This window comes from Pagrus major, chromosome 23 (assembly GCF_040436345.1).
Source record: "Pagrus major chromosome 23, Pma_NU_1.0".
Taxonomy (NCBI): domain Eukaryota; kingdom Metazoa; phylum Chordata; class Actinopteri; order Spariformes; family Sparidae; genus Pagrus; species Pagrus major.
Window position 1 is genome coordinate 28,318,917 of NC_133237.1, and position 27,251 is coordinate 28,346,167.

General features: G+C 39.3%; 1 protein-coding gene across 1 annotated transcript; it reads left to right on the top strand.

Annotated features, from left to right (window-relative positions):
- Window positions 1–1,512: 1,512 nt before the first annotated feature.
- Window positions 1,513–21,803, top strand: LOC141019611 (MBT domain-containing protein 1-like). The gene is made up of 19 exons (XM_073494580.1): window positions 1,513–1,596; window positions 2,880–3,018; window positions 3,052–3,162; window positions 4,274–4,407; window positions 5,691–5,802; window positions 5,930–6,009; window positions 6,102–6,219; window positions 6,551–6,685; window positions 7,380–7,468; window positions 8,472–8,570; window positions 8,690–8,825; window positions 9,511–9,566; window positions 10,100–10,204; window positions 10,310–10,457; window positions 12,462–12,544; window positions 12,702–12,939; window positions 13,181–13,249; window positions 14,003–14,188; window positions 14,354–21,803. The coding sequence occupies exons 1-19, from the start codon at window positions 1,576–1,578 to the stop codon at window positions 14,461–14,463; spliced, it is 2,169 nt and encodes a 722-aa protein (XP_073350681.1). The 5' UTR covers window positions 1,513–1,575; the 3' UTR covers window positions 14,464–21,803.
- The last annotated feature ends 5,448 nt before the right edge of the window (window positions 21,804–27,251 follow it).

A 27,251-nucleotide genomic window follows, 5' to 3' on the forward strand; every position in this document is an offset into this window, starting at 1 on the left:
TTTCTAATAATAATAATTTATCACCACTTATAATTCTCAATTTCATTTGCAGTCATAAAACAAACACTGTGATAGTTTAATGCAAAACTCCATTGAGAAATCCGGTGTTTTTGGCTCTCTGGCTCTTTAAGCAATAATTGATTATCAATTATAGATCTCTATGTTTTCACCTCATGCACAATAGAATATAGATAAAGTCAAATCAAATGGAGAACAGGAATCATAAAGATAATTCATTCGGTACATTCATATCGCCTTTGAAAAATCTGTTTTTTTATGTTCTCTTAGTTTTAAAAGAATAATTTATCTTCACATATAAATCTCAGTTTCATGTGGAGTCATAAAACCGACCCTGTGGTCAACTCAACTCAGAACTCCATTGAGGAATCTGATATTTTAACGTCTGCTCTTTAAATCAGTGGGCAGGTTTTTATGTGTTTCCACTTCATGCAATTAAAAGCAGATGCAAACTGAGCAAAGACGAGGTTTGCTTGATTCAATTAAGGCTGAATACTTAAAATTTATACTTAAAACCACAATTATTTTATCATCATCAGTTTTAATTATAATTAACTTTTTTTTCAGAAAGAAATATTGTGATTTTTGCTCCGTCCCATTGATCCAACAGCTGCAGAGACTCGTTAGTTTATTTATTAAGATTTTCACACAAAATATAAAGTACGATCACCTGTTTAACGATCAGGTAGGGTTATCAAGTGATTTTAGTTTTCTGTTTAAAACAGTTCAAATGAATTTTCAATCATAATTCCATTGTGGAGACTTTGTTCTTGTTCTTGCTTCTTCTTTCAGGATTATTGTTCATTAGACTTTATTGTTCCAAGAAGAAATTATTTTTCACAGCATCGCACCCGTCAGACGACAGCAAATACAACAGACAGCATAATAACACACAGTATGATACTGATATTTCATGACCTTAGTGCAGTAAAAGACTTTTTTCTCTCATTTTGAGACGATACAGTTTTCAGAATTAACTCTACATCGATCCGCTTCATCAGAACTGGAAGCAGAAACGTTTTATTGATTCCCTGAGGGAGAAAATCAGGTTATATTAGAGTCAGTCTCTCTATCACAGCTTAGAGCAATAACAACAAAAGAAAGAGAAAAGATGTTAAGTAAAAGGGACTGTACAAAATGTTTATATATATAAATATAAAAGGAAAGAGAATTTAAAAAATATGTGCACTCAACTATAAACAGCAACTATATGTACAGAGAGAGAGAAATAGATGAATGTAAAGATTTGAGCCTCATACTGAACTGAAACTACAGTGTGGATAATACTGAATATTTATTTTATTTTATTTTATTTTATTGTGTTATTATTGAGGTTCAGGTTCGGTCCAGTAGGGGGCGCTGGCGGCTCCACCACATCATATGGACTCTACACACGAAGCAGAGACGGCAGCCAATGAGCGGCCAGCAGCCGCGGTCCCGGCGCCTGCGCAGTAGCAGTATGATCATTTAGTCGATATGTCCGCCGCTGGGTTTTAATGAGTATTTGTGCGGGTGTCAGTGTTGCGGTGAGTGCGTGTCCCTGCGCGGTGCGGCCTGATGGAGAGCCCCAGAGACCTGGTGAGTCCTGAGGCTCGTGTCTCCGGCGGGAAGCCGCGTTTGTCTCCTTTGTTGTGGCTGTCAGCGCTGCACAGCTGCTGCGGACTGAGGGTCAAATCAAAACTCCTTTGAGAAATCTGGTACTTTAAGTTCTCTTGCTCTCTGACACCATTATAGACCTCATAAAAATTATATTTAACATTTTAATTCAAGGGTCCAAGCTCCACTTTTATTCGGCACATACACACTGCGGGAAGGATTTCTGAATTCGGTCAAAACATAGCCTCTTTTAATTGATTTGTCTGCTTTTCTATCTCCTGCCAAAACTCCACTTAAAAATCCTGCGAAATAAGGATCCACTCCCTGTTGACAGCGGCAGATTTATCACTGACTAGCTTTATAAATGATGTACGACTCTTTTGCCTCTTGTTCTTTGATTCGGCATGTATGTGTTCAACCAAGCAGCATTTACCTCAGTAACATTTCACTTCTGCTGTCGCTTTGCTGCGATTGGCAAGGTGAATGACTCAATCAGAAAACATGCAGTGCCAATAACAGTGTGCTGCAGGTGTAATTAATGAATGCCGAATTAAAGGGGGGGTTCAACCGAGTCACAGACAGCCTGGGTTATATCATACGGGCTGCATTAAACTGACTATGATGAGAGAAACTTAAAATTGGCAGAACTCTGTAGGTCATTTGGTGTCAAATCTAGTGTGGTGTTGTCTCTGATACAGTTGTGGTTACTGAGTCTCTCTCTGTGCTGTCAGCCAGCCTCTCTCTCCCACCGCACTGCAGTGGTGCAGCAGGTTACACAACTCCAGACTCACTGATGGAGACACAGCAACAGCTGTCAGGCCGTGTGTGTGTGTGTGTGTGTGTGTGTGTGTGTGTGTGTGTGTGTGTGTGTGTGTGTGTGTAAGTGAGTGTGAAATCAGTCACATTTGTCTCTAAAGTCATTTTCTAACAGTAAATATACTTAAGTATCAAAAATACAAGTAAAATATACAAATACGCGACTCAGAATGAGTGAGGGATGTTTGGATGTGGATGTGTATATATATATATATATATATATGTATATACATACATATATATATATATCACATTACTTAAAAAACATTACTTATGTTACTGGTGGACTAATTTAATTTAAACATGTGCTCCTTTGGCTCTGGTGCAGCATGTAATCTGCAGAGTGATGATGATGAAATGATTATAAAAGAAGTGTAGTGGAGTAGAAGTAGGTCAAATTTAAACTGAAGTACTTGAGTAAATGTACTCAGTTACTCCTCCGTCCTCAGGTGGAGCGTCCGTCCAGGAAGCGCCGTGACTCGTTCGGGATGCTGGACGGTCTGGAGGAGGACCGCAGCAGCTGCAGCACCGAGTCCAGCGGGGGGAGCGGAGCCTCCAGCCCCGAGGACAGCGATGAGGAGGAGCTGGGTGGAGGAGGAGGAGGAGGAGGAGGAGGAGGAGGAGGAGGAGGAGGAGGGGTGACACAGCTCTCCCCCTCCTCCTCCTCCTCCCTGACACTCATCAAGACCAACGGACAGGTGTACACCTACCCTGACGGAAAAGCCGGCATGGGTCAGTCAGAGTCAATCTAATGTGGACTAATCCGCCACTGAAAGTAGTCCCAACAGTACACTGTCCCCAGATGTTTGTTTGAGCAGCTGGTTTTAGGACGTTAGTGAATCTTTGCATTAACAACATTAAACTTTGTATTTGTGAGGTGTTTTCACAGAACTGAGACAAACTAACGCTGGAATCAGTCCGATAACGTCTCAACACGACATCCAGGGACTCAAAACGATCTCAGTGTGACAGTTTGTGGTTTCGTCCTGTTCACTTCGTCTCAGTAGAAAACAACGGACGTCTCACGACTAAACAAAAAGACGAGCAGGTCAGAACGTGTTAGTTGAAGAACTGGTACGATGCGTCGACCAATAGGAGCACAGAGCACTCTGAGACTATAAACAAGGAGAAGAGGAATGATGTTGCTACTGTCAGGAGGAGCTCTGATTGGTCCAGGTCCAATTTATCCTCTGAGCCAATCACAGCAAGAATTTCTGAGTCTTCGATGACTAAGCTGACAAGAAGGTTACATCAGAATAAAATGTCCTAACATTAATAACAACATAATATATTGTTGGACTTTCTTACAATTTGTTTAAAATATGAAAAATACACCAGACTCCATTTACAGAATCAGTCATTTAATCATCACAAGCCAAAATGTTTTTTGCGAGTTTTATTCAGTTTCGGTTAAGTTTGAATTCAGTGTTTTACAATTTAAAAAATCTTGTTTTTTTGAAGAGTTTGGTGGATTTGAATTGGATCTGTTTCCGGTCTTTTTCAGGATTTGCTTGAAATATGAAAAACAAATAATTCTGCTCAGTTTGAATTTTGTTCTTTTTCTCTGGAGCTGAAACTTCACTTAACATTCACTGTCGATTGTTTTCTCAATTATTTGATTAGTTTTTTGGTCCATAAAATGTCAGAAAATTGTGAAACATGTCGATCAGCGTTTCGTCCTCAAATGTCTTGTTTTGTCCACAAACCACAGATCTTCAGTTTCCTGTCTCAGAGGAGGACAGAGACCAGAAGATGTAACAAGATGACATCAGAGGATTTGGACCTAATCAATTAATGTAATGGAGCGACTCACCTTCTGTGTGTCTGTGTGTGTTTTCCTCAGCGACCTGTGAGATGTGTGGTATGGTGGGTGTCAGAGATGCTTTCTACAGTAAAACCAAACGATTCTGCAGCGTCTCCTGCTCCAGAAGTTACTCCTCCAACTCCAAGAAGGCCAGCATCCTCGCCAGACTGCAGGTACAACACACTGACACTGAGCAGCTGTCGCTCACCTGAACATCAATCAAACATTTCTCATCAGGAGACGATGACTGACTTAAGTTTCAAATTATGTTTCATCAAATTAAAGAAAACAGGCTCAGATTGTTATTCTAAGTGTCTCTTCTTTTGGAAATAATTCCTACAGAGAACTTTTTGCTTGAGAATAAAATCCTTTAACAGCCGCCTGCCAGACTCCATTTACAGAAACTGTAATTTTATCTTTGTGAAACTCAACAGAAATAAAATAAAACTCACCAAAACCACTTTAGTTCGTCTTTCCACAATCACCAACTCTGGTTTGTCGGTATAAACCCTTAATTCACTGAGTTAGAGGTGCATGTTTTCTGTTGTTGTCAAGTTTGAATGAAGTGTATTATACAACAAGGTAAAATGACTATTTTTGCAAATGGAGTCTGGTGGATTTGGCGAGAGTGACTTTGCGGCTAGTTGTGGTTTAAAAACAGGATTTAATTCTTCAGCATGAAGGTCGATCTCTGACTGGATCCTTTCTGTAACGTTCTCAAACACCTAGAATAAAAATTCAAGTTGACGTACTTCAGAATGACGTTGCAGATATTGCAGCTCGTGTCGCGGTTGCTGGCTGAGTTGATCTGTTGTACCGACTACAGAGCTTATAGTACATATTATTATTTACATACTAATATTTAAATATAGGCTCCAGGATTTCCCCTTTAAGACACCTTTCGTTACAGCAAACCTGATTAATTTCCAACCTTTATTTTCCCAGTCCTCGCTGGTTTTCTCCTCAACACTAGAGAACAATGCAAACGAGAGCTTGTGTCTTTACATATAACATCTATAAGATAGTTGCATAGAACCAGGCCGCATTTAATATTGTAAAATTGTGTCATCTTAGTCGTTAATATTAATATAAATGTAAAAATAATTGGTCCTAGTATTGAACCTTGTGGAACAACTTCTGTTCCTCACTTATCAAAAGCTGTTTGAGACTCAACCAACAAGTTTTTGGTGAGTAATGCCGTTTCTCTGTCTCTTAAAGGGGAAGTGTAACGCCGTTTGTCTGTCTCTTAAAGGGGAAGGCTAATGGCGTATTGTCGTCTCTTAAAGGGGAAGGCTAATGGCGTATTGCCGTCTCTTAAAGGGGAAGGCTAACGGCGTATCGCCGTCTCTTAAAGGGGAAGGCTAACGGCGTATTGCCGTCTCTTAAAGGGGAAGGCTAACGGCGTATCGCCGTCTCTTAAAGGGGAAGGCTAACGGCGTATCGCCGTCTTTTAAAGGGGAAGCCGCCCACCAAGAAGGCGAAGGTTCTGCAGAAACAGCCTCTGATGACCAAACTAGCCGCCTACGCTCAGCACCAGGCCAACCAGCACAGTGGAGTCAAGAAGAGCAGTGAGTCCACACACACACACACACACACACACACACACATTTTTCCTGTCTGTGTGCATTATGTTTGTGTGTGTGTGTGTGTGTGTGTGTGTGTGTGTGTGTGTGTGTGTGTGTGTGTGTGTTGCAGTCATGGTGGAGGTGTTTGACTGGGGTCGTTATCTTGGAGATGGAGATATGATTGGAGCACCAGTCAGCTGCTTCAAACATGTGGGTGTATCACACACACACACACACACACACACACACACACACACACACACACAACAAAGTTGTTTATATGATGTGTTCCTGGTGTTTAGGTCCAGATGTGGAGGTCGTGGGGCGACATCAGTGAAGGCGTACGAGTCGAAGTCCCGAACACGGACTGCGGTCTGCCCATGAAGGTGTACTGGATTGCTGGAATCATCAAACTGGCTGGTACACAAGAGACCAACAACCTCTTTATTTTGACTGCAGGATGATTTTAGGATTCATTTCAGCGTGTTTGTTCTGCCGTCAGCTGTCGACTAAAAACACATTTTTATTGACATTAATTTCTGTATTGAATGTTCTGTCAGTATCCTCTTCATTATGATGTCATCTTACTGTTTATTTTGTGTGTTTTCAAATAAAAGTCATTATATTAGTGAAGGTCTTTATATGAAACAGGCCTTTATTCCTCCTGACGTGAGCTTCAACAAAACCATTTAGATGGATTCCTGATGATGATGATGATGATGATGATGATGATGATGTCGTCTGTGTGCAGGTTTTAAGGCCTTGCTGCGATACGAGGGTTTTGACAGCGACTCCACCAGAGACTTCTGGTTGAACCTGTGTGTCCCTGACATCCACCCGGTCGGCTGGTGTGCAGCTGGAGGAAAACCTCTGGTCCCCCCTCAGAGTAAGACCTCCTGTCTGTCAGAGTGGAGCTCAGCCTCGGGGTCTGGAGCTCACTGATCGGGGCTCCAGACCACATTTTTACTCTGGTTGCACTGGTGCTCGCAAAAACACAGATTTTTCTTCTATCAAATCACAGCCCACGCAACAAGAAACCACAATAACCTGAATTGTTTACAGAAGTTATAAAAAAGCTGCTGTTAAAGTGACAAACTCAAATAAATAATGAACCTACACGACAAAATAATCTATAGAAAATATGTTCAAAACAAAAACCTACAAAGATACAACAGATTTGTCTGAACAGGAAGTTCTGCTAGCTTGTGACGCTACAGTGACTTCCTGTTTACATCATTAGTTGCTCTTGATGCTGTAAACATCTGCAGACACCACATGACACCAACAGAGTGATTCTATTGGCTGAACCACCTGAATGAATTCTGACACACAGATCAACAAAACAATCATTTTGGACCCGACAAACATTTAAAATTATTAATCAACAATCAGAAGAGAGACTTTTATTCTGCACTTTATCTACAAACTCTGTAGATGTTTTATTTTTAAAAATGATTTGTCACAAACATTTTTTCAATATGACGTTTAAGCTGAGACGTCTTCTGAGATCAGACTGCTGTGTGTGTGTGTGTGTGTGTGTGTGTGTGTGTGTGTGTGTGTGTGTGTGTGTGTGTATTCAGCCATCCTGCACAGGTTCACCAATTGGAAGACGTTCCTGATCAAACGACTAACAGGATCCAAAACACTGCCGCCGGACTTCTCCTCCAAGGTCACACACGTATATATACACACACACACACACACACACACACACTAACACACATGCACACATTTGCTGCTTCACCAGCTTCAGAAACTGCATCTTCATCATTAGAAGCAGCTCAGCTCAGTTTGTGTGTTATTAACATGAAAACTGTCCACTGACACGCTGCTCAACCAAACTCCATTCTAAAAAAAGCTGTTTTAAGGTCGGCCCTTATTTTTTCACAGTAAAAACTGTAGTTGCAACTTTACATACACTCTTTTTAGATTCACTTCCATCTACAGACACAACCGGCTCACCTGTCATTCACTCAGTGACATCATTAACTCACCTGTGATGAGGTGTTTGACACAGACGGACACGTATCGACCGGCTGGGTCTCACAATGGACGACCTGAAGCCGCAGAGCTCTTCTCTCACTGTCCTTCATTCTTTGGGGACGTAAATAAAATCAGAACCTTTGAGAGAGGCCAGCGTCTGTTTTCACCAGGAGGGGGCAGAGCTGCAGCTTCAGCGTGACGTCTTACTTTGTATGTTCATCTTCTCAGAATTAAGAATATCTCAGTGTCCACTTTGATTTGTGCTTTTTTACATTTGTATTTTTAATGTATTTACTCAATGAATCGATAACTTGTTTGTTTGTCTACAAAATGTCAAAAAATGGTGAAAAATGACGCTCAGTCGTCAAATGTCTCGTTTTGTTGTCTCGTATTTTCTGGTTTCTGTCACAGAGGACAGAAACCAGAAAATACTCACATTTAACAAGCTGAGCGCAGAGAATGAAGACGTTCAACAAAACCCTCGGTGATAAATGTAATGATCTGATTCTTAATGTCCAGTTTGAACTTCAGTCATCAGGTTGTGTTCTGACACTGATGGATTATTGATGATACACCACCGACAGCTGTGGGACAGAGAAAGCTGATATTTGGATAATGTTGTATACTCTTATGTAAAATGTATGTATGTGAGTATACTGGACGTTTATGTATCCGTCCCTCCTCCTCAGGTCCAGGACAGTATGCAGGTCCCCTTTAAGAAGCAGATGAGGGTGGAGGTGGTGGATAAAACTCACCTGTGTCGCACTCGTGTCGCTCTGGTTGAACAGGTGAGACTCTCACAGCCTGAACCTGCAGTTTAAACAGCTTTTTGTGTGTTTATGTGTGTGTGTGTGTGTGTGTGTGTGTGTGTGTGTGTGTGTGTGTGTGTGTGCTGTTGTTGTCGCAGGTGATCGGTGGGCGTCTCCGTCTGGTGTACGAGGAGTGTGACGACGGGACGGACGACTTCTGGTGTCACATGTACAGCCCTCTGATCCACAGCATCGGCTGGTCTCGATCCATTGGACACAGATTCAAACGATCCGGTGGGTCACGTTTAACGAGCTCCAACAAATCAAAACTATTACCAGTGTTGGGTCTGTGAAGACGTCACCAGACTGCATTCAGAAAACTGCACATTTAAACATACGTGAACATTTCCACAATATTTAACGTTTGACAACTTTGGCTTCTTTTTTCAATGAAAAACGAGGACAAAAGTGTTGGAAAGGAAGAAACTGATTATCTGTCTGTACTAAAACTATTGTTAATTGTTCAAATGATGAAGTCAGAAGCTCCAGAGAGGAAGAGGAAGTGAACCCTGACTGGAGCAGTTACAAGAATAATAAATGTTACTCTGTTAGTCTGAAGCAGTTTGTGTCTCAGTGACGTAGCTTCATGTAGAGACGTCACCAGACTGCATTCAGAAAACTGTGAATTTAACATACTTGAACTTTTCCACAATATTTAATATTTGACAACTTTGGCTTCTTTTGTTCACTGAAAGATAAAAAAAGAAAAAAGTATTCAAAAGTCAAAAGCTCCAGAACGAGTGAGGTCATCTTGTCGATAGTAGTCATCATAACTGTACATGGTACTCAGTCTTAAGCACATTGTCTCTCACTCATGTAGAGACGTCACCAGACTGCATTCAGAAAACTGTGAATTTAAGCCAGCTGCAGAATAACGAGCAGACGTTGAGACTGAAGATGAAACTGTGTTTGTTTCCAGATGTGTCGAAGAAGCTGAGCTGTCAGACAGACGCTCCTGGACAGCTGTTCGCTAAGGTGACGACAACAACAACAACAACAACAACAACATCAACATCATCTGTGTGTCTGCAGTTCAGTTTACAGACATCAGTTTTATTTCTCTGACTGTAATTTAACTTTGGATCAAAGCAGAAATGTTGAGACATGATGATTAGAATTTATAGTAAAATACAAACTGTAATTAAATATACAGTAAACAAACTATATACAGTTAATATACAACTGTATATAGTTTTTATTATATGTAAAAAGGAAAATACATGTTTACATCATCAGAGTTGAACTGTTGGGTCCATGTTGTCACCACAGGGGGGCAGTATAACTCCACCCAACACTCTTCTACCTGTTTACTGGGTCGTGCTGACCTGTGATCAGTGTGAAAACACACCTGTACAGACGCCTCAGTATCGCATAAATCTGGATATGACTCGTACAGGGTCCGTTCTACAGTCGGGCCTTTGACCCGCTCAGTACTGGTCCCAGTTCCACCACAGCTTCATCTTTACTGGCTGGTTGATCACAGCAGTGTTTGGTGCGTACCTGTGCAGGTGAAGGAGGTGGATCAGAGCAGCTCCTGGTTTGAAGATGGGATGAAGCTGGAAGCCATCGACCCTCTGAACCTGTCTGCCATCTGTGTGGCCACCGTCAGGAAGGTGAGGCCCGGCTGAGGCCCGGCTGAGGCCCGGCTGAGGGCTGACATCAACACCACCCGGCTCCAGGTTCTGTCTGTAAACCACCTGTTTGCGTCTGTCCATTAGGTCCTGGCAGACGGGTACCTGATGATCGGTATCGATGGTTCGGAGGCGGCTGACGGTTCGGACTGGTTCTGTTATCACTCCACCTCTCCGTCCATCTTCCCCTCCGGCTTCTGTGAGATCAACAACATCGAGCTGACTCCACCCAGAGGTACCTGGTGGTGCTGCAGCCTCTGGTGGTCAGAATGAGTAAAAACAAACAAACAGAAAAATAGTTTTTACTCTTGTTCACACATGAAAAACAGAAAATTCTCCTGAAAATCTTTTATGAAAAATTAAAAATTTTGGAAAATGTTGTTTTTGAAAAACAATTGAAAAAATTGAAAACATTATTTTGAATTGTTTTCCCGCTCTCACGCATGAAAAAAATTCTCTAGGTTATTTTTTTAATTTCCAAAAATGTCCTGCACAGGGAAAACAATTCTCCTAAAATTTTAAGGAAAAAGTAAAAAAAAAAAAAAAAAAAAAAAAAATTTAGTTTTTTTTTTAAAAAGACAAAAAAAATTTCCACTGAAAACTTTTTCCTGCTCATGAAAATAACATCAAAAATCAAAACTTTACTCCAAATAGTTTTTACTCTGTTTCACATGTGGTTGTTTGCAGCAGTTCTCAGGTCATAAACACAGAAACAGATTTAGTTCAGACTTCACATGTTCACCTGCTTCTGTAGATTCAGGCGGTGACAATTAAACATCAGGTGGAAACCAGCCCGTCTTTAAAGCTGCAGCGGCAATAAAGACTTATTATAAGTTTGGTTTTAATAAAAAAAATAACAGACTATAATTCATAGAAGGCTTCCAGACAATGTCAGGGCTTGAAGACCTCCAGCACGGTACCGGAAATCCGGCGTAGGAATATTTTGGTGAAGTTTTAAAGTGATAGTTCCAACTACCAATGGTACTCAAGGCAACCAAGGAGTTCTAGCCAATCAGAGGCAGAGGAGGGCGGGCCTAAAGTTTTCAGGCACCTTTGACAACGTTAGCGAGCGGTGAGGAGCTGGTTTACCGTATACTGCTAGCATGGATGCCAGGTATATTAAACCAGGCGAAGAAACCTCGAGACGGGAAGCGGGAGTGAAAAATAAGTGGCGCTGGGGTCGGATAGAGGAGGCCGGAGCAGGTGGAAAGCCTCACGGTAGCTGGTGTCAAAAACTGAAGGAGCCAGGAGCTTGTTTTTGTGTAGTCAACTTTTAACATTGATTTAATGCAAGGCAGTATGGAACCACTCTAAATTCTGCTACTTCATGAATCTGTTACCTACAGGGCACCGCCACCAGTCAGTTGCTGGCCTGTGTCCGGCCCCTGTCACAAAAAAATACATGCTTCGCCGCCGGTGAGCCGCCCTTCCAACCTACCACCAGGCTTAGCAAGTTTTCTGGGGGAAACCCTGAAAAGTATTAGCTCGTCATGCTTCAGACCCGGGTCACATAGCGTCAGTGCGTGCTCTCTCCCACACATCGACCTTACCGGGAGCGACGGCTACAGGTACCACAGCTACATCTATGACGACCGTGTGTGTGAACAGAAAATATGACTGCGTTTAAAGCTGAACACGATCTCTCGTTCACGATGGCCCGGCCACTCGTGGAGCTGTGCAAGAAGTTAGCGGAAGACAAAAATGCGTTGGCTAAATTATCGGTTTCCAACAACCACGCTAGTTACTTAAACACACACGGCCTTGCCCCCGAGTTCAAGAGACGGCTGGCTGAAAAGCTACGAAAGGCCACGTGGACGAAGCGACAAATCTCAAAACGGACAAAGTTCTCAACGTGCTTGTTATGGAGCAAATCATTGTTAAAAATGCTGCAAATCAACTACAATTTTATAGTAACTGATGATCAAATGTTCATTTTTTGGTGAACTGCTCATATTTCATTATTAAAAACCTTGAAATTGTCATTCCAACTTCTTGATGTGATACGTGATTGATACTCTCAAAGTCACCAGATTCATTCATTCAGATTGAAAATGAATGAACCCCCCCCCCCCCCCCCCCCCGCAATGTGTCTGTTGTCTGTATCTAACCAATCAGCTGTTAGCAGTATCTAACGAGCCAATCACATTAAACTGCAACAATCTTATCTGAGTAGATCAAACTGGTTTGATTCTGAATAATTATGTTTATTAAAGTGACTGAAGCAGCGTTTCTCCGTCAGGTTACACTCAGCTCCCCTTCAGGTGGTTTGAGTATCTGAAGGAGACGAAGTCAGTGGCTGCTCCTGTCGGCCTCTTCAACAAGGTGAGACGACGAAAACGAACCTTTTAATATTTGTTCTTTATAATGGAGTCGTTGTAAAAACTCAGTTCTGAAGCAAATATTTCCAGTGAATCACATTTTTGATCCGTGATAGAATCAACAGGATCATCCTGACTTTCTGTCCCCTGTCCTCCGTCAGGACGTTCCCAACCACGGTTTCCGTCCCGGTATGAAGCTGGAGGCCGTGGACCTCATGGAGCCCAGGCTGGTCTGCGTCGCCACGGTTACCCGCATCGTCCACAGGTTGCTACGGATACACTTTGACGGCTGGGAGGACGAGTACGATCAGTGGGTGGACTGTGAGTCACCGGACCTGTACCCGGTCGGCTGGTGTCAGCTGACCGGGTACCAGCTGCAGCCTCCGGCTCTCAATGCAGGTAATCAGATTACTTCAGTACTTTTACTCAAGTAGACTCGTTGTATCGGTGCTTTTACTCGTGTTGTGATGTTGATTTAGCTTTTTTTTTACATTTCAGTCACGTTCAGACTGAAAGTCCTGAAAACTAATATAACAACAAACCACAGAAACACAAACGTGTGTGTGTGTGTGTGTGTGTGTGTGTGTGCGTGTGTGTGTGTGTGTGTGTGTGTGTGTGTGCGTGTGTGTGTGTGTGTCAGGCTGCAGAGATCTACAGTTGGCGTCCAAACAGAGGAAGAAATCCCAACAGTACAAGGGACAGAAGAAAAGTAAGTCTGAAAAGAAAAAAGAGATTTTGATCTAAAAGGTGAATAAAAATAAAAAAAATCCCTGAAATAATCGACAAGTTTTTAAATTGTTATTTTTTAAATAACACAGAAAAGATTATTTCTGATCAGCTGGGTGATGAAACTAATCTGATTACATCAAACTGTGTTCATAGTTTAACAGTTTTAATATGATGATTTCGTTTGTTATTTAATTTCTGTGTAAATAATGAATTAAACACATTAATGTAATATTTAATAATTATTCTGTTCATGTGGTTGATAATAAATCTAAGTTATATAACATCTTCATTTTAGAGTCCAGGTGACTTTTGTCTTGTTAATGTTAAATGTTTACATTAAATGTTTACATTAATATATTAAATGTTTACATTAAATGTTTACATTAAATGTTTACATTAATATATTAAATGTTTACATTAATATATTAAATGTTTACATTAAATGGTTACATTAATATATTAAATGTTTACATTAATGTATTAAATGTTTACATTAAATGTTTACATTAAATGTTTACATTAATATATTAAACGTTTACATGAATACATTAAATGTTTACATTAATATATTAAATGTTTACATTAAATGGTTACATTAATGTATTAAATGTTTACATTAATATATTAAATGTTTACATTAATGTATTAAAGCAGATTATTTTTGTTCCGCAGCAGTGAACAAACGTGTTTTCACAAATAAAAGATCATCACTGATTTTACTTCCTGCTCTCAGAGAGGAAGTTGCCCATCACTAAGCGACCTGTCAGTCTCTCCGGTGCCATGGTAACAGGCGTCCCCAGGAGCCTATCAGGAGACGAGAACGAGACTCCGCCCGATTACCCATCACCCCCTACTCCTGCCTCAGCCGCCCAGCCGACCTCTGTGGACCCGGAGAGCAGCCCGACTGAGGGGGGGGCAGGTACACGCACGCACGCACACACACACACACACACACGCACACGCACACACGCACACACACGCACACACACACTGGACTCTATACGACGTCGTTGTTTTAGACTCGAAGACGTCCGTCAGTGTTTTTGAAGGCGTGAACTCTTTAACGTCCTCTTTGTTTGTTCAGTTTTACAGATTAAAGAAGAAAATGTGGACGGATCAGAACCTCCGTCTGAACGGATTGAAACAGAAACCAACGGAGGTTCTGGAGAGTTCTTCACCAGCCAGGACCAGTAGGCCTCGTCCCTCCTCATCCTCATGAAATCATCTCCTGTGATCTGATCACAGCTTTTCATTTTCATCTTTGAACAAACTTAACTGGTGCTGTTAGCTGGATGATGCATGTAGCTAACAGCACGGTTCTGTCAGAACCCTGAACAGGAGCTGATCTCTAGTTCCGGGCCGTCCTCCGTCTCAACATCTATGTGTTTTATACCTCAGTCTTTCTCTTCCTGCTCGGTCCGACCACAAAGTTTAACAGCAGAATTCATCCAGATGTTTTCATGAAACCCTCGGTCCATTAAATCAGGTCCAGAATATTGTTTTGGGGAATTAGGGTCTTGGTTAACGTGGAGGAGAGATCTCTTCTCATCTAGTGTTTAGACTCACCTTATTTTAAACTGCAGGGAGGAGGTTTGGGCCGCTGGAAAAAATAAAGGTTTTTATGAGAATTCTGACTTTTCCTTCAGAATTTAGAATTCTGAAAAATTTTGTTCTGAATTTTGGACTTTATGACATTTTTTGTCTTTAATCTGAGAATTCTGAGAAAAAAGTCAGAACTCAGTTTTTTTACAGCCGTCATTATTTTACTTTCAAGGTTTTTCCTCACAAGAATTTTTTTTCCAGAAAACTATATTAAAATTCTTCAGATCTTCACAGACAGAACAGAACAACTTGGACCCTTGACCTCAGAATTTCTTTAGTTCTGGCTACGATCATGCACAAAGTGACTACAAGAACTTATTGGTGATACTGCAGCCGCCTCAACAGCCACCAGGAGAGCTCGTCAGCTGTCCTGACTGCAAACTGCCTGGTAGGACAGCTAGCTTGTTTGCTAACAGGATAATAAGGAGGCTAAATGCTGCTAACTGTCATCTGGAAGCTAACTAACTCTGCAGGCTAATTTCTTTTGTTTCTGAGCTGAAATTTAACACGCTGGTCGCGTGCTCGAGCGCTGCAGGAATCAGTCAGTATTTCTGCACTTCCTGTTCCCTCATCTCAAAGTAATGAGCTCTGTGGTTAACACGAGTTTTGTTCTACGGTATAAAACCTGTCAGTGAAAAACCCACTCGAGAATTTTGAAGCTTAAAAATGTGGGTTGCTAACACGTCGCTGGACGAGGCTGCAGAAGCTGTCGGGGACGCTGAACGAACATGTAAATACACTGAAGTGTCGTCAGAAGCTCCGCTGTGGTGATGCGTAGCTCGTTTGTAGCCTGATGTTAGCTAACATTAGAGAAGTGGCGTTCATCTGTGAAGAACAAGACTGTTTTAAAAAACCTTCTGTTAGCCACAGTCGAACTGTCAGCAGGTTCTTACCCATGAAAAAACCTCAAATTAATATTCAATGGAAAAATGTCATCGCGTTTCTGTCGAGGGAACAGGGCGATGCTAACTTTGGCGTGATACGTCATCTCTGCAGCACTCGACTCGTCATTTCATCTTGTCATCTCCATTTTTTTAACTTCCCCAAGAAAAATATTCCCTGTTGTGTGGTGGGAAACGATCCGATGACGGACCGTAAGCCTCAGCCTGCTCAGAAGAATTAAAACGCTCCAGAATAAAAAAAAAGACGAAACAAAAAGTACTTTCTGTCGATGCTGTCAGCGCCTGAACATCAGCGAGGACAGAACACAGACTCAGATGAAGATGAATCAGAGGATTAACGAGTTTGTCGTCTTTGTTTCCTCTGGAAAAAAAAAGAATCAACAGGAGCGAAAAACCCACCATGAGAAAACTTTTATATGATGATTTTTTTTTAACGCCAAAATCTTTGTTGTTTGTTCGTGTTACCGTGATGTGTTCAAGGGTCAAAACTCCTGATGTAGTAATAATAATCCTGGATGCTGTGTAATGTCATGTTGAGATTAGCAGTCATTTAAAACTTTGTGTGTGTGTGTGTGTGTGTGTGAGTGTGTGAGTGTGACAGTTTGGATTCTGGATCGGCCACGAAACCAGAATCCAGCTGATGAGAGGCGCAGCAGGTACTGGTTCTGATGATCCGTCAGCATCAGATAAAAACCAGCTGACTCAAAATATTCATGCAGATTTACTTTGATTCACATTAAGATAAATCAGCTGATCCTCGACTGCAGGGCTGTCAGAGTACCTGCAATAAATAAATAAATGAATAAACGTCCAAACAGCTGCAACAAGAGATTAAAGTAGATCTGAGTATCGTTTGTTTAATTTTCAGTGCTGCCAAATCGATACTTGAGTTTCAGGACAAACGCAAAAAAGTTTTTGTTTTTTTGCCTTTTTCCGCATTTACCAAAAAATCTGAACTACTAAATGATATGATATAAAAGTAATGACATTATTTAAGTATCCGTTGAAAGTTTTAGTAAATCATTTGAGAGCTCGATATAAAACTGACGGTCAAGTGTCGACAGTTGCTGAACGTTTGGTTTCAGTGGTGGCTGAAAAAAAAAGTCAAAAGATTTTACTGTAAAACGACTCAAAGTTCAAGTTACGTTCCTTTTTTCATATTTTTACATTTTGGATTGATTGAAAGTTACGTCGACGTTGAGATAAACGACCTGCTTTCTAACGAGCTACAAGAAAAGTTGACGTTATTATCACATCAGAGATGAAGATTTTATATAGAAGACAGAATTCAGACTGTATTGTTTCATGTTCCCAGCGTCACCTCCTCTCAGCATCTGAAGGGTTTGATGTCTGATGTTTCTTCGGTCAGAACGTTGAACGTTGATGTTCTGCTGCTTCAGACAGACGTTAAACATAAATCTCACTTCATTCATTTCCAGTTTAAACTCACTGACCTACAACAGTGTTGGTTTGTATGAACAGACGCATATTAAATACATATTAAAGACTTTTGCAGCCGACAGTCTGTTCATCTAACTGTTGATACCTCACAAAAGGTTTATCAAATAAAGATTAAATAATCTTGTTGTGATATAAAAGAGTATATTTGATTTAAAAAACAAAAACTGTGATGAAGATTATCAGATTCTGAAAGCCCTGATATTTAAGGTAACAGAGTAATGAAGTTAAATGAACGACAGGTTTACAGATAAAATAAAATGTTTTAAGTTGAACAGCACAACAGTATTATTATTATTATACGACACATTTATCAGCATCACGAAGAACAAAGTTAGTTTGTATTTATGACTTCTGTGTAACGTAACTCATTAATGTAGCAGCTTTGTTAGCGTCCAGCGTCGCTCTGAAGGAAGTTAGTGTTTCTAACTTCTCCCACTCGAGAAAAATCTGACTGACCGTCGAACCGACCGAGCGATCGGATGGACCGGAGGCGTTCTGAGCTCTGGTTGTCCGTCCGTCTCATTCTTCAGATTTGGTCCAGATGTCGGCTCTGACTCCAGGATGAACTGATTACATTTTGCTTTTTGGCCATAACTGAAGGAAACATATGATTACATACAAATGTCTAACAGGATAAAATGATGAAGTTACGAAGGTCAGAGGTTAAACGCTCTGTGTCATCACAGCTCAGGATCAGCAGCCTGACTGCTGCGTGCAGCATCACGCCTCTTCTGCTCAGAGTTGTTGAGCAGTTGGAACAGTGTCCACCGTGCTAACATGCTAAAGTTAGCACATTATGGAAATGTCAGATTGTTGTGATTGTTGCTTCGTCAGTGTGCAGAGAGGAGAAACGGTGAACATGAACATGAGGTTGTGTTTACGTGGCCAGAAGGAAAATGATGCGTCAGGTTACGTTTGACAGAACCCAGCGTCTTTAACCTAAACTGTCTTCATGTGTCGCGTGTTTGTGCTGTTTCTGTTTCCGTTGTGTATCTGAATATGTCAAGAGTCGGTGGAGACGATAAGACAGCAGTGATGTATTTATGCGCCGTGGGTGATTTTTTGAATGCGAGTATTCTCGGGTTCGTGTGAATCGTGAGCCCCAGACAACATCGTCCCTGACGACGTCCTTTAGATCCTCCAGTGTCGACGTGAACTGCACTTTACTAATCTCATCTAATTAGTAGTGTTCATATTGTCACAATGAAAAACAGACAGCAGCTGTGATGATTTTCATTATCAAACAAAAACAAATATCTCCTCATGTTTCAGTGACGTTAGCTTAACGTTAGCGTTCTCAGTAGATGAAAGCCTCAGAAGATTTAAAATGCACCAAAATAAAAAAGTTTCACTGACATAACGAAAACTATTTTTTGTGGACTTAAACTAATAAAAACCAGACGGACGGACACGAAACTAAACTGTGACTAAAAATAACAATCCTCTTTTGTTTTCAGATTTTTTGTTGTTTTTATTCAAAGACTTGAGGAAAAAGTCAGAACAGTTTTCTTTTGTTTTTTCTTTACAGTGCTCTCGTCCTCGTCCGTACAAATGAACACTTAAAAAAGTAAAAAAATAAGTAATTTGTTACTTAAAATTGTGAGTTGATGTCTCAGGATTTGAACCTGTAACTAAAGACTTTGACATGCTGTCGTGTACAGAAGAGGTTTCGGGCCGCTGTAGAGAAAAGTTCTGACTTTAATCTCAGAGTTAAAGAAAAAAATCCGATCTCAATTCTTTTTCTTTTTCATACATTGGCCTGAATCCTCCTCCGTGATCATAACGTGACTTATGATTGTGTTTTTCTTTATTTGGTGAATCAGAATTTTTTATTTCTATCTTGTTTTTTTAATCTCACTTTCTCAAAATGTAAAATTTTACTAACCCTCATAATCTTGATTTATCTTCAACTCAAAACTCTTCTTTTTTGTAATCCCATAATTTTGATGCAGTTACTGAAATATTTATATTTATATATTATTTTTTAAGTTTTCAGCTGTGACAGAAATGATCTTCATACTGATCTAACACGGTGCCTGTTTCCATGATGATGGCACACAGATGAAGTATTATAGGGCTCACTGTGTGTGTGTGTGTGTGTGTGTGTGTGTGTGTGTGTGTCTTATGTTGTAGCCGTTTCTTGTTGCTGTGTGTGTTTGTGTTTGTCGTCTTTTTGTACATGAACGTCGAATAACGTCAGACGTCTTCTTTGTATCTCGGTGCTACTGACGTTCTACATTTGATAAGTTTTTATAGAACGACTTTGACGGACCGTCTGCGACCCGGTGAAGAAGTTGTATTTTGGGCGCAGCTGTTTGTAATAGATTTGTATGTGGAGAAAATAATTGATCTGTGTGTTTCAGCTGCTCAGTCTGATGATTTAATCCTTGAGTTCTGTGATCATTTGTCAGTTTGTGACGTTAAATGTGTGTCCTGAACTCCGACTCCGTGGGTTTTATAGGTGTTCTGGGGGTTTTAAAGATGGCAGTGTTTTCTTAGACTTTGGTTTGGGACCCAAAGACAAAAATCATGTTTCAATAAATCAGAAGAACTAAGATCAGCTGTGGTCAATCTTCAGACCCAGAACGAGTCAGAGAGGTTTCTGTGATCACGATTGAAAACAAATCTTTTCTAATTAAAACAGGAAGTGTTGTAGTTTTTTTTTCATCTGTGAAACCTAATAAACAAAATTATTTGTTTTGTTTCACAGAAAGTTTTTGAATTTTTCTGTGAAATGGAGTGAAAAAAAATCAGGAAGAAAAACATTGGTGAAATCAAGTGAACAAAATTTATTTCAGGTCAAAAATGTTCTTTTTCATGTGTGCAGCTGAGTCGGGGGGATTTGGAAGAAAATGACTTCATCCTTCTGGAAAAAATGTCCTACTCAGTTTCACACATTACAAAAACACTTACAAAATAAAATAAAATACAAACAAAAATCCCCCCTGAAATTAGTTTCCATCAGGGCGACAAAGAACAGAAAGAAAACTTCCCCTGAGGAAACGTTTCTCGCTCAGTTTCACACAAAGAAAATACTTTTTTTTCCTCCTGAAAATATTTTTTCATTTGTGAAACCGAGTGGATTTTTTTTAACGAAAAAAATAAATCACTGAATTACTTTTTCATCCAATTTAAACATGACAAAAACAAAATTCTTGTGAAATATTTTCTCGCTCAGTTTCACACTGAAATTTTGTTTTTCTCCTGAAAGTTATTTTTTTGCTCAAATGGAAAATGACTAATTCCCGTCTGAATTTTTTTTTTTAATCCAGTTTTTTCATAACAAAAAACAAAATGTAAAAATAAAAAAAAATCCCCTAAAAAAGATGTTTTCACTGTTTTACACGTGAAAAAAAAAGATGAATACAACATTTTGGATATTCTATAGTCAAATGTCTTGAGTTTGATGTCTCGGACAAAGTTTGGGTCCAAAACTGGAGTGATTGGATACAAAAGTGGATTTGTGTTGGAAACTTTGGACCGAACAGAATCAGCCACAGAATTTAAAAGATTGGACGAGGTTCCAAATTTAGTTCATTATCTTGAGTTTTGATGTTTTGGGTTCGGCACTAATTGTTGGTATCAAACCAACATGTTGTTCCAGAGTTTTAGGATCATTTGTGATCACAGAAAACTTAACTTTCATTCATGAACTTGACAATACTGTTCACAATCACAGCTGCTCTCAGGCTCTGTGTTTATTATCATTATTTAATTTTGATCTTCCTGTTACCACAAGACGATCAAATTTAAATAATGATAATAAGCACTCATTTTAAAATAGAAATCAAGCCTATGTCTTGTGCTTTGCTGTTGTCCGATCTGTAAATGTCGACTTCAAAACCTGCAGATGGGGCCAACAAAAACAGCAAAAGGTTTTCATCAAAGTAAAGTCTGCAGAGACAAACACAGACTGAAGTTTAATTTACTTTTCTTCACGTGCCATCGGAAAAAAAAAAAAGATGAGAATCTATTTGTGTCTGTTCGTGTCTGTTTTGGTCGACATGTTCGTGCTGTGAACATGACGTTAACTGAGCTATTATCAAACCATACAAATGTTCAGAAAATCTATATATAGATATAAATCTATATAATGTTGATGTATGACAAAAGAAATGTAGTTATGTACTGATGTTGACTCATGAAGCTTTTTTAATACATTGTGCAATTTTTGGCCAGCCATGATTGTGAAGAAATTATGACATTACGATGACTCACTTTACATTTTTATGCAATAAAAAAAGTTACAAGAAATAAACTGTTGACAGAAAAAATTGTTTGTTGAAGTTATAACTTTTTGGTCCTCACATTGTGAATATTTGTCTTTCATTTCATTTTCAGTATGAAGTTTCAGTACCTCATTGTTCAGCAAAAGTTTCTCATTTGTGTTTTATATGTTGAACTTTCATTACATGTCTTTCGAATGTAGAGTGAATAGTCTCAAAATAGTCGTATCAAGGATTTTATTTGATTAATCAATATTTCTTTGTATTTTTTGTTTAATGTTTTGCCAGTTTTATTCTTTATGTTAAATTGTTTATATTTTCTTATACATACTAACCTGTACTAACATCCATCTTATTACATTATTTTGTACAATTTAAAAAATAAAGCAAAATAATGTATTTGTGCCATGTTAACTTTATGAGATTATTCCTTAGAAATTCTGAAATTTTTTGTTTAATACCCTGAAAATGTCAGATTCACACATTAAAATTTTTAACAAAAATCTGAACATTTCAATTTCACGCAATAAAGAAAAATCCTTAAAGTTTCAATGTTTTTTCAGGAACTTCAGCTGATAATAATGGGGAACAAGTTATTTTGAAAAGAAAAAATTTCAAGATTTTTTTTAAAACCAAATTTTTCAGGGTTTTTTGCCCCATGTGTTAAACTCAAGTTTAGCTAGGTTTGTTTAAAACAAAATTTTCTGATTTTTTTTTTTTTTCTATTTAATCCGAAATTTTCAGGAAACTTTTTCTTGCCGAATTTTCTTTGACACCAAAAATTTCTGGAAAATGTTTTCACACATGACAAAATGATTCTTAATATTTCCTGAACATATCCTGAAAGTTCTGATAGTTTCCTGAAAATTTCAGTTTAAAAATAAAATCCACCAAAAAGAAAATTCTTTCAGGAGGTAAAAATCGAAAAAAAAATCAGAAAATAACCTGAAAATGTCAGTTTCACATATGAAAAGGAAAACCCCCCAGGGGTGTGTCAGTTCGCCTTTTCTGTTCACGTTGTATACCAACGACTGTGTCAGTTCTGAGCCAAACCAATTCATAGTAAAATTTTCTGATGACACTGTTATTCTTAGCCTGCTCACCAAAAATACAAATTTAAGTGTTCACCAAACTGTGGTTGACACGTTTGTCAGCTGGTGTGATGCACACCTGCCGCATATTAACACAACCAAAACTGTAGAGATGCTGCTTGTTCCTAGATCAGTTGGTGACCAAAGCCCTGTGGCCATCCATGGCCAAGACATTGAGCAGGTGAAAACCTTTAAGAACTTAGGAGTACATGTTGACAGCGACTTGAGCTGGCGCACACAGGCTGCCAATGTCTGTGCCAGAATCCATCAGCGTCTTCATTTCTTACTAGGCTCAGAGTATTTGGAGTCTGTAAAAATATTATGTTAATTTTCTACAGAGCGACAATTGAGTCAGTCCTCCGTTATGGTATCACCAGCTGGTTTGGTAATTTAACAGTTAAAACTAGAGCTGAGATTTCAAGCCTAGTCAGAACTGCGGGCAAGATTATGGGAATAATACCCCCCCTTAGTCCACAGGACCTTTTTGAGCAGGCGACTATCAGACAGGCAAATGCCATTTTATCAGACAGTGCTCATGTGTTGAACTGTGAATATGCTCTTATGAATTCAGGGAAGAGATATAGGCTCCCCTTGTGCAGGCACAATCGATACAAACACTCCTTTGTTCCTGTATCAACCAAGCTTCTTGACAGCCAGAAATGAATGTGATGGTTCTGTATACATATGTGTATATGTGTGTATATGTGTATATGGAAATGAATGTACATTCATGACTCCAGCTAGTGTATGGATGTATGCGAGTGAATAGATCAATGAATGAATGCTGTGATAGAGTGCTAGGATGTGTGATTGAACCTATATTTATGACAGAATGAATGTTTTGGTAGGCTGACATGGTGATATGGTGAGGGTGATGTGAGGTGATGTGATGCAAATGCTTATGTGAATGCTTGTGTGGATGTATATTTATGGCAGTATATGTGTAGGATCATCCAGTGTTAGTCTGTGTCTATTCCACCACTGTCTTTTAACCTGATGTTTGTTTGTACTGCATGTTGTTTTTATTGTATGTCATTTTTGTGCTGAAACTTCTTCCCTATCTCCGAGACAAATTTCTCCCCTGACAAAACCCCACCTCTGGAATTAATTCACTGATCCCTGTAATCATTGTGAAACCAGCATTTTCAGGGGTTTTTTTTATCATGTGTAGAAGAGGTTTTTTTGCTGAAAATTTTTCAAAACAACTTTCAGGGAATTTTCAGGAAACTTCCAGAAATTTTCAGGGAATTTACAGGATTTTTTCACATTTGTGAAACCAACATTTTCAGATTACTTTTTCCTCGTGTTTTCAGAATTTTTTTTCTTTTAATCTGAAACCTTTCCCATTGAAGCAACATTTTTTTCAGAATTAATCTTTGAAACCAAATTTCAGGAAATGTTTTTCATCAGGAAATTGAAACTTTTTTTGCAGTAGAGCTGGTCTATACTTATGTCTGGGAAAAATTTTCAGAATTTTTTTCGTCATGTATTTTCTGACTTTTTTCTTTTTTCAAATCCAAAATTTCAAGAAATGTTTATGTTTTTCTTTCAATTGTGAAACTAACATTTTCAGGAAAGTTTTCTTTTGCTGGTAGAGCTGGTCTTCACATACATCTGTGAAGTAAAAGTTTTCAGCATTCTTTCTCACGTTTAAAAACAATTTTTAAGTGTTTGTTTTTAAACCAAATTTTGCAGTATTTTTTTCAGGGAACTTTCCTAGAATTTTCCAGGAACTATCAGGATTTCTTCTCGTGTGAAATCTTTCATGTCTTTGCCCGAAATTTCAGGAAATGTTCCATTTTTCTTTCTTATGTGAAACTGAAATATTCAAGAAACTTACCAGGAATTTCCTGGGAATTTCAGGAAACTTGCCAGGAATTTTAAGGATTTCTTTAACCACATTTTCTCATGTGTGAAAAATGTGTTTTCAGTTTTTTTATTAATCTGAAATTTTCAGGAAACTGCCACAAAACTTTTTATTTTTTGGTAGAACTGGTCTACACATACATCTGTGAAATCAAAGTTTTCAGGATGTTAATTTTTTACTGGATCTTATTTGTCAAACCAAAAATTGGCAGATTTTGTTTTTTTCAAACCAAAATTGTCAGAAAAAAAATTCCGGAAGGTTTCTGGGAATTTTAACAGATTTCTTCTCATGTGAGAAATAAAGGAAACTGTCAACAAACTTGGTAAATTTTGATTTCACAGATGTGTGTGTAGACATACATCTGTGAAATAAAAAATTTCAGGGTTTTTTGTCTTCACATTTAAGTTTTTTTTATTTTTTTGCTAGATTAAAAAAATATATATATTGGAAAAAAATCCCAGAAACCTTCCAGGATTGGTAAAATTATTTTTTTCAGGAAACTTTATGGGAATTTTCCAGATTTCTTCTCATGTGTGAAAAATGTGTTTTCAGGTTTTTTTTTGTTAATCCAAAATTTTCAGGAAACTGTCAAAAAACTTTATTTTTTGGTAGAACTGGTCTACACATCTGTGAAATCAAAGTTTTCAGGATGTTAATTGTCAAAGCAAAAATTGGCAGATTTTGTTTTTTTCAAACCAAAATGTATATGGTACATATACATCTATGAATTCAAAATATTCATAGATGTTCAGGAAACTTTGACACTGATATCTCAAAAAGTGTACTCTCAAACACCATTCACAATACCCCAATGACACAGAGTGCAGCTGAGGCTGATGTGATGTCATCATTTCTGCAAGTATTTGGTCATAAACCAAAGTGTTGGACACATTAACATGATTTTTCCACCGGGGCACCATTGAGAGCATCCTGTCTAGCTGTATCACTGTGTGGGGCGGGAGCTGCACTGACTACAACAGGAAAGTCCTGCAGCACATAGTGAACGCAGCTGAAAAGATCATTGGTGCCCCACTCCCCTCCCTACAAGCTTGGGCGTAGGTTTCTATATAGATGGTCGTGACATGTCACAACCAATGTTCGAGGATTGCAAAATAGTCACTACCAATATTTGTCTGCTGCTGAGCCAGTAGTAACGTTAGTGAGTGGTAGTAGTGAGCATCTTCCAAACTGTGTCCGCTACTTGAAATGGATAAGAGGAAGAAACAGCTGAGAAACAGCGATTAAAAAGTTGAAGTCTCTGGAGGTGGAGGCTGCTAAATGTGCGAAGTTGACGGAGCTTTTTGGTGCCGGGACCAGTGACACCGACCCGCCAGCAGCCACAGGTGCTGCTGCGCCGGGAGACGAGGGTGGAGGACCTGACGATGATGAGCGAGTGGAGGCAGACAGGGTCAGTACCGTCAGCCTGGGGCTGGCTCGGCTAAATGTTTGAGACACGTCCAAAACAAAGTAAAAAAACGTTTTTACATTGAATGTGATGCGACCTCACTAACATACTGATGAACGCAGCTGCCGCTAATGCTAACGCAGCTGCCGCTAATGCTAACATAGCTGCCGCTAATGCTAACGTAGCTGCCGCTAATGCTAACGCAGCTGCCGCTAATGCTAACATAGCTCCTCAGGGACTGAAGCCGTTGTTTTCTAACTTTGACAGTCTAACATGTGGCAGCACATCAGCCCAGAGTTAAAGGGCTGTGACTGTTGGTAGTTGTGGTTGATTTTGTTCAAATACGCCGAATTGTGATATTATGGGTTATTATTGTTCAGATGATTTAGCTAAGCTAGCTAACAGATGCTAACGTCAGCGGTCTCTTGTTGCCATAGCAACAGTAAACATTCACGTGGCCTGATGAGCTGTAAACAGAGATACAAAACACAAGTAAACCTGTAGCAAATAATAAGTTTAATTTGCAATATTTACCATTGAATTTATTGTAATCTTTCAATTCATTTATTGTTTACTGAGGTGATAACTATCTAATAGGTATAATTTGTGTGTAAATGTGTTACTTTTACTGTAGTTTTCAAATGGCTGTGTATAGTGTTAGTGTATAGTCTTGAGCATTTTCAGGTCACAAAGATCTGGCTTTTTTGCATTGGGAAACACTAGTAAAGTGTCCTAATGAAAACACGACAAAGCCATTTGACTACCTTGTTCATAAATGATGGTGTCAGGACTTTTTTTTATGACACACACACATTTTCATTGATAGGAATACTTGGTTTTGAGGAATGACCTCTATTTTGAGCATGTGACATGCTTTTGCAGGTTATCAACAAGGTTTTGCAGTTTGTACTAATTGTTTTGAGAAATGCACCAACTGTTGTGCAAATGTAAGTAATGATGTGAGAAAAACTCCACCCCGAGTCTGGTTTTGGGTTCTTCCCGTTAGTCTCGTCCCACCCCTGGTCATAACATAACTTCTGTTGTGATTTGACACTATAATGAACAAAGATTGATTGGTTGATTGCTATAGCTGTCAGTTTTAGTCCTTGAGTTCATAGCTACGTGCTTTATTTGTTAACTGCTATCAAGGAATATGACTCTCCTTTGTAGTATGTGTGAGAAAGGACGCCACGAGATTTGTGGACTTCTTCGTGGTGTCCGCTGATAATATAGTGGGCTGGTCTGGACAGAAAATGCCAGAGCTGAATTTTTGTCCCAGTCCACCCCTGGTAATGTCACTACCAAAGCTGAGACCAAACCTACGCCCTTGCCTACAAGACACATACACCACCGCCTCACCCGCAAAGCGACCATGATTGTGAGTGACGCCAGCCACCCCGCACACAGTCTGTTCAGCCTCCTGCCCTC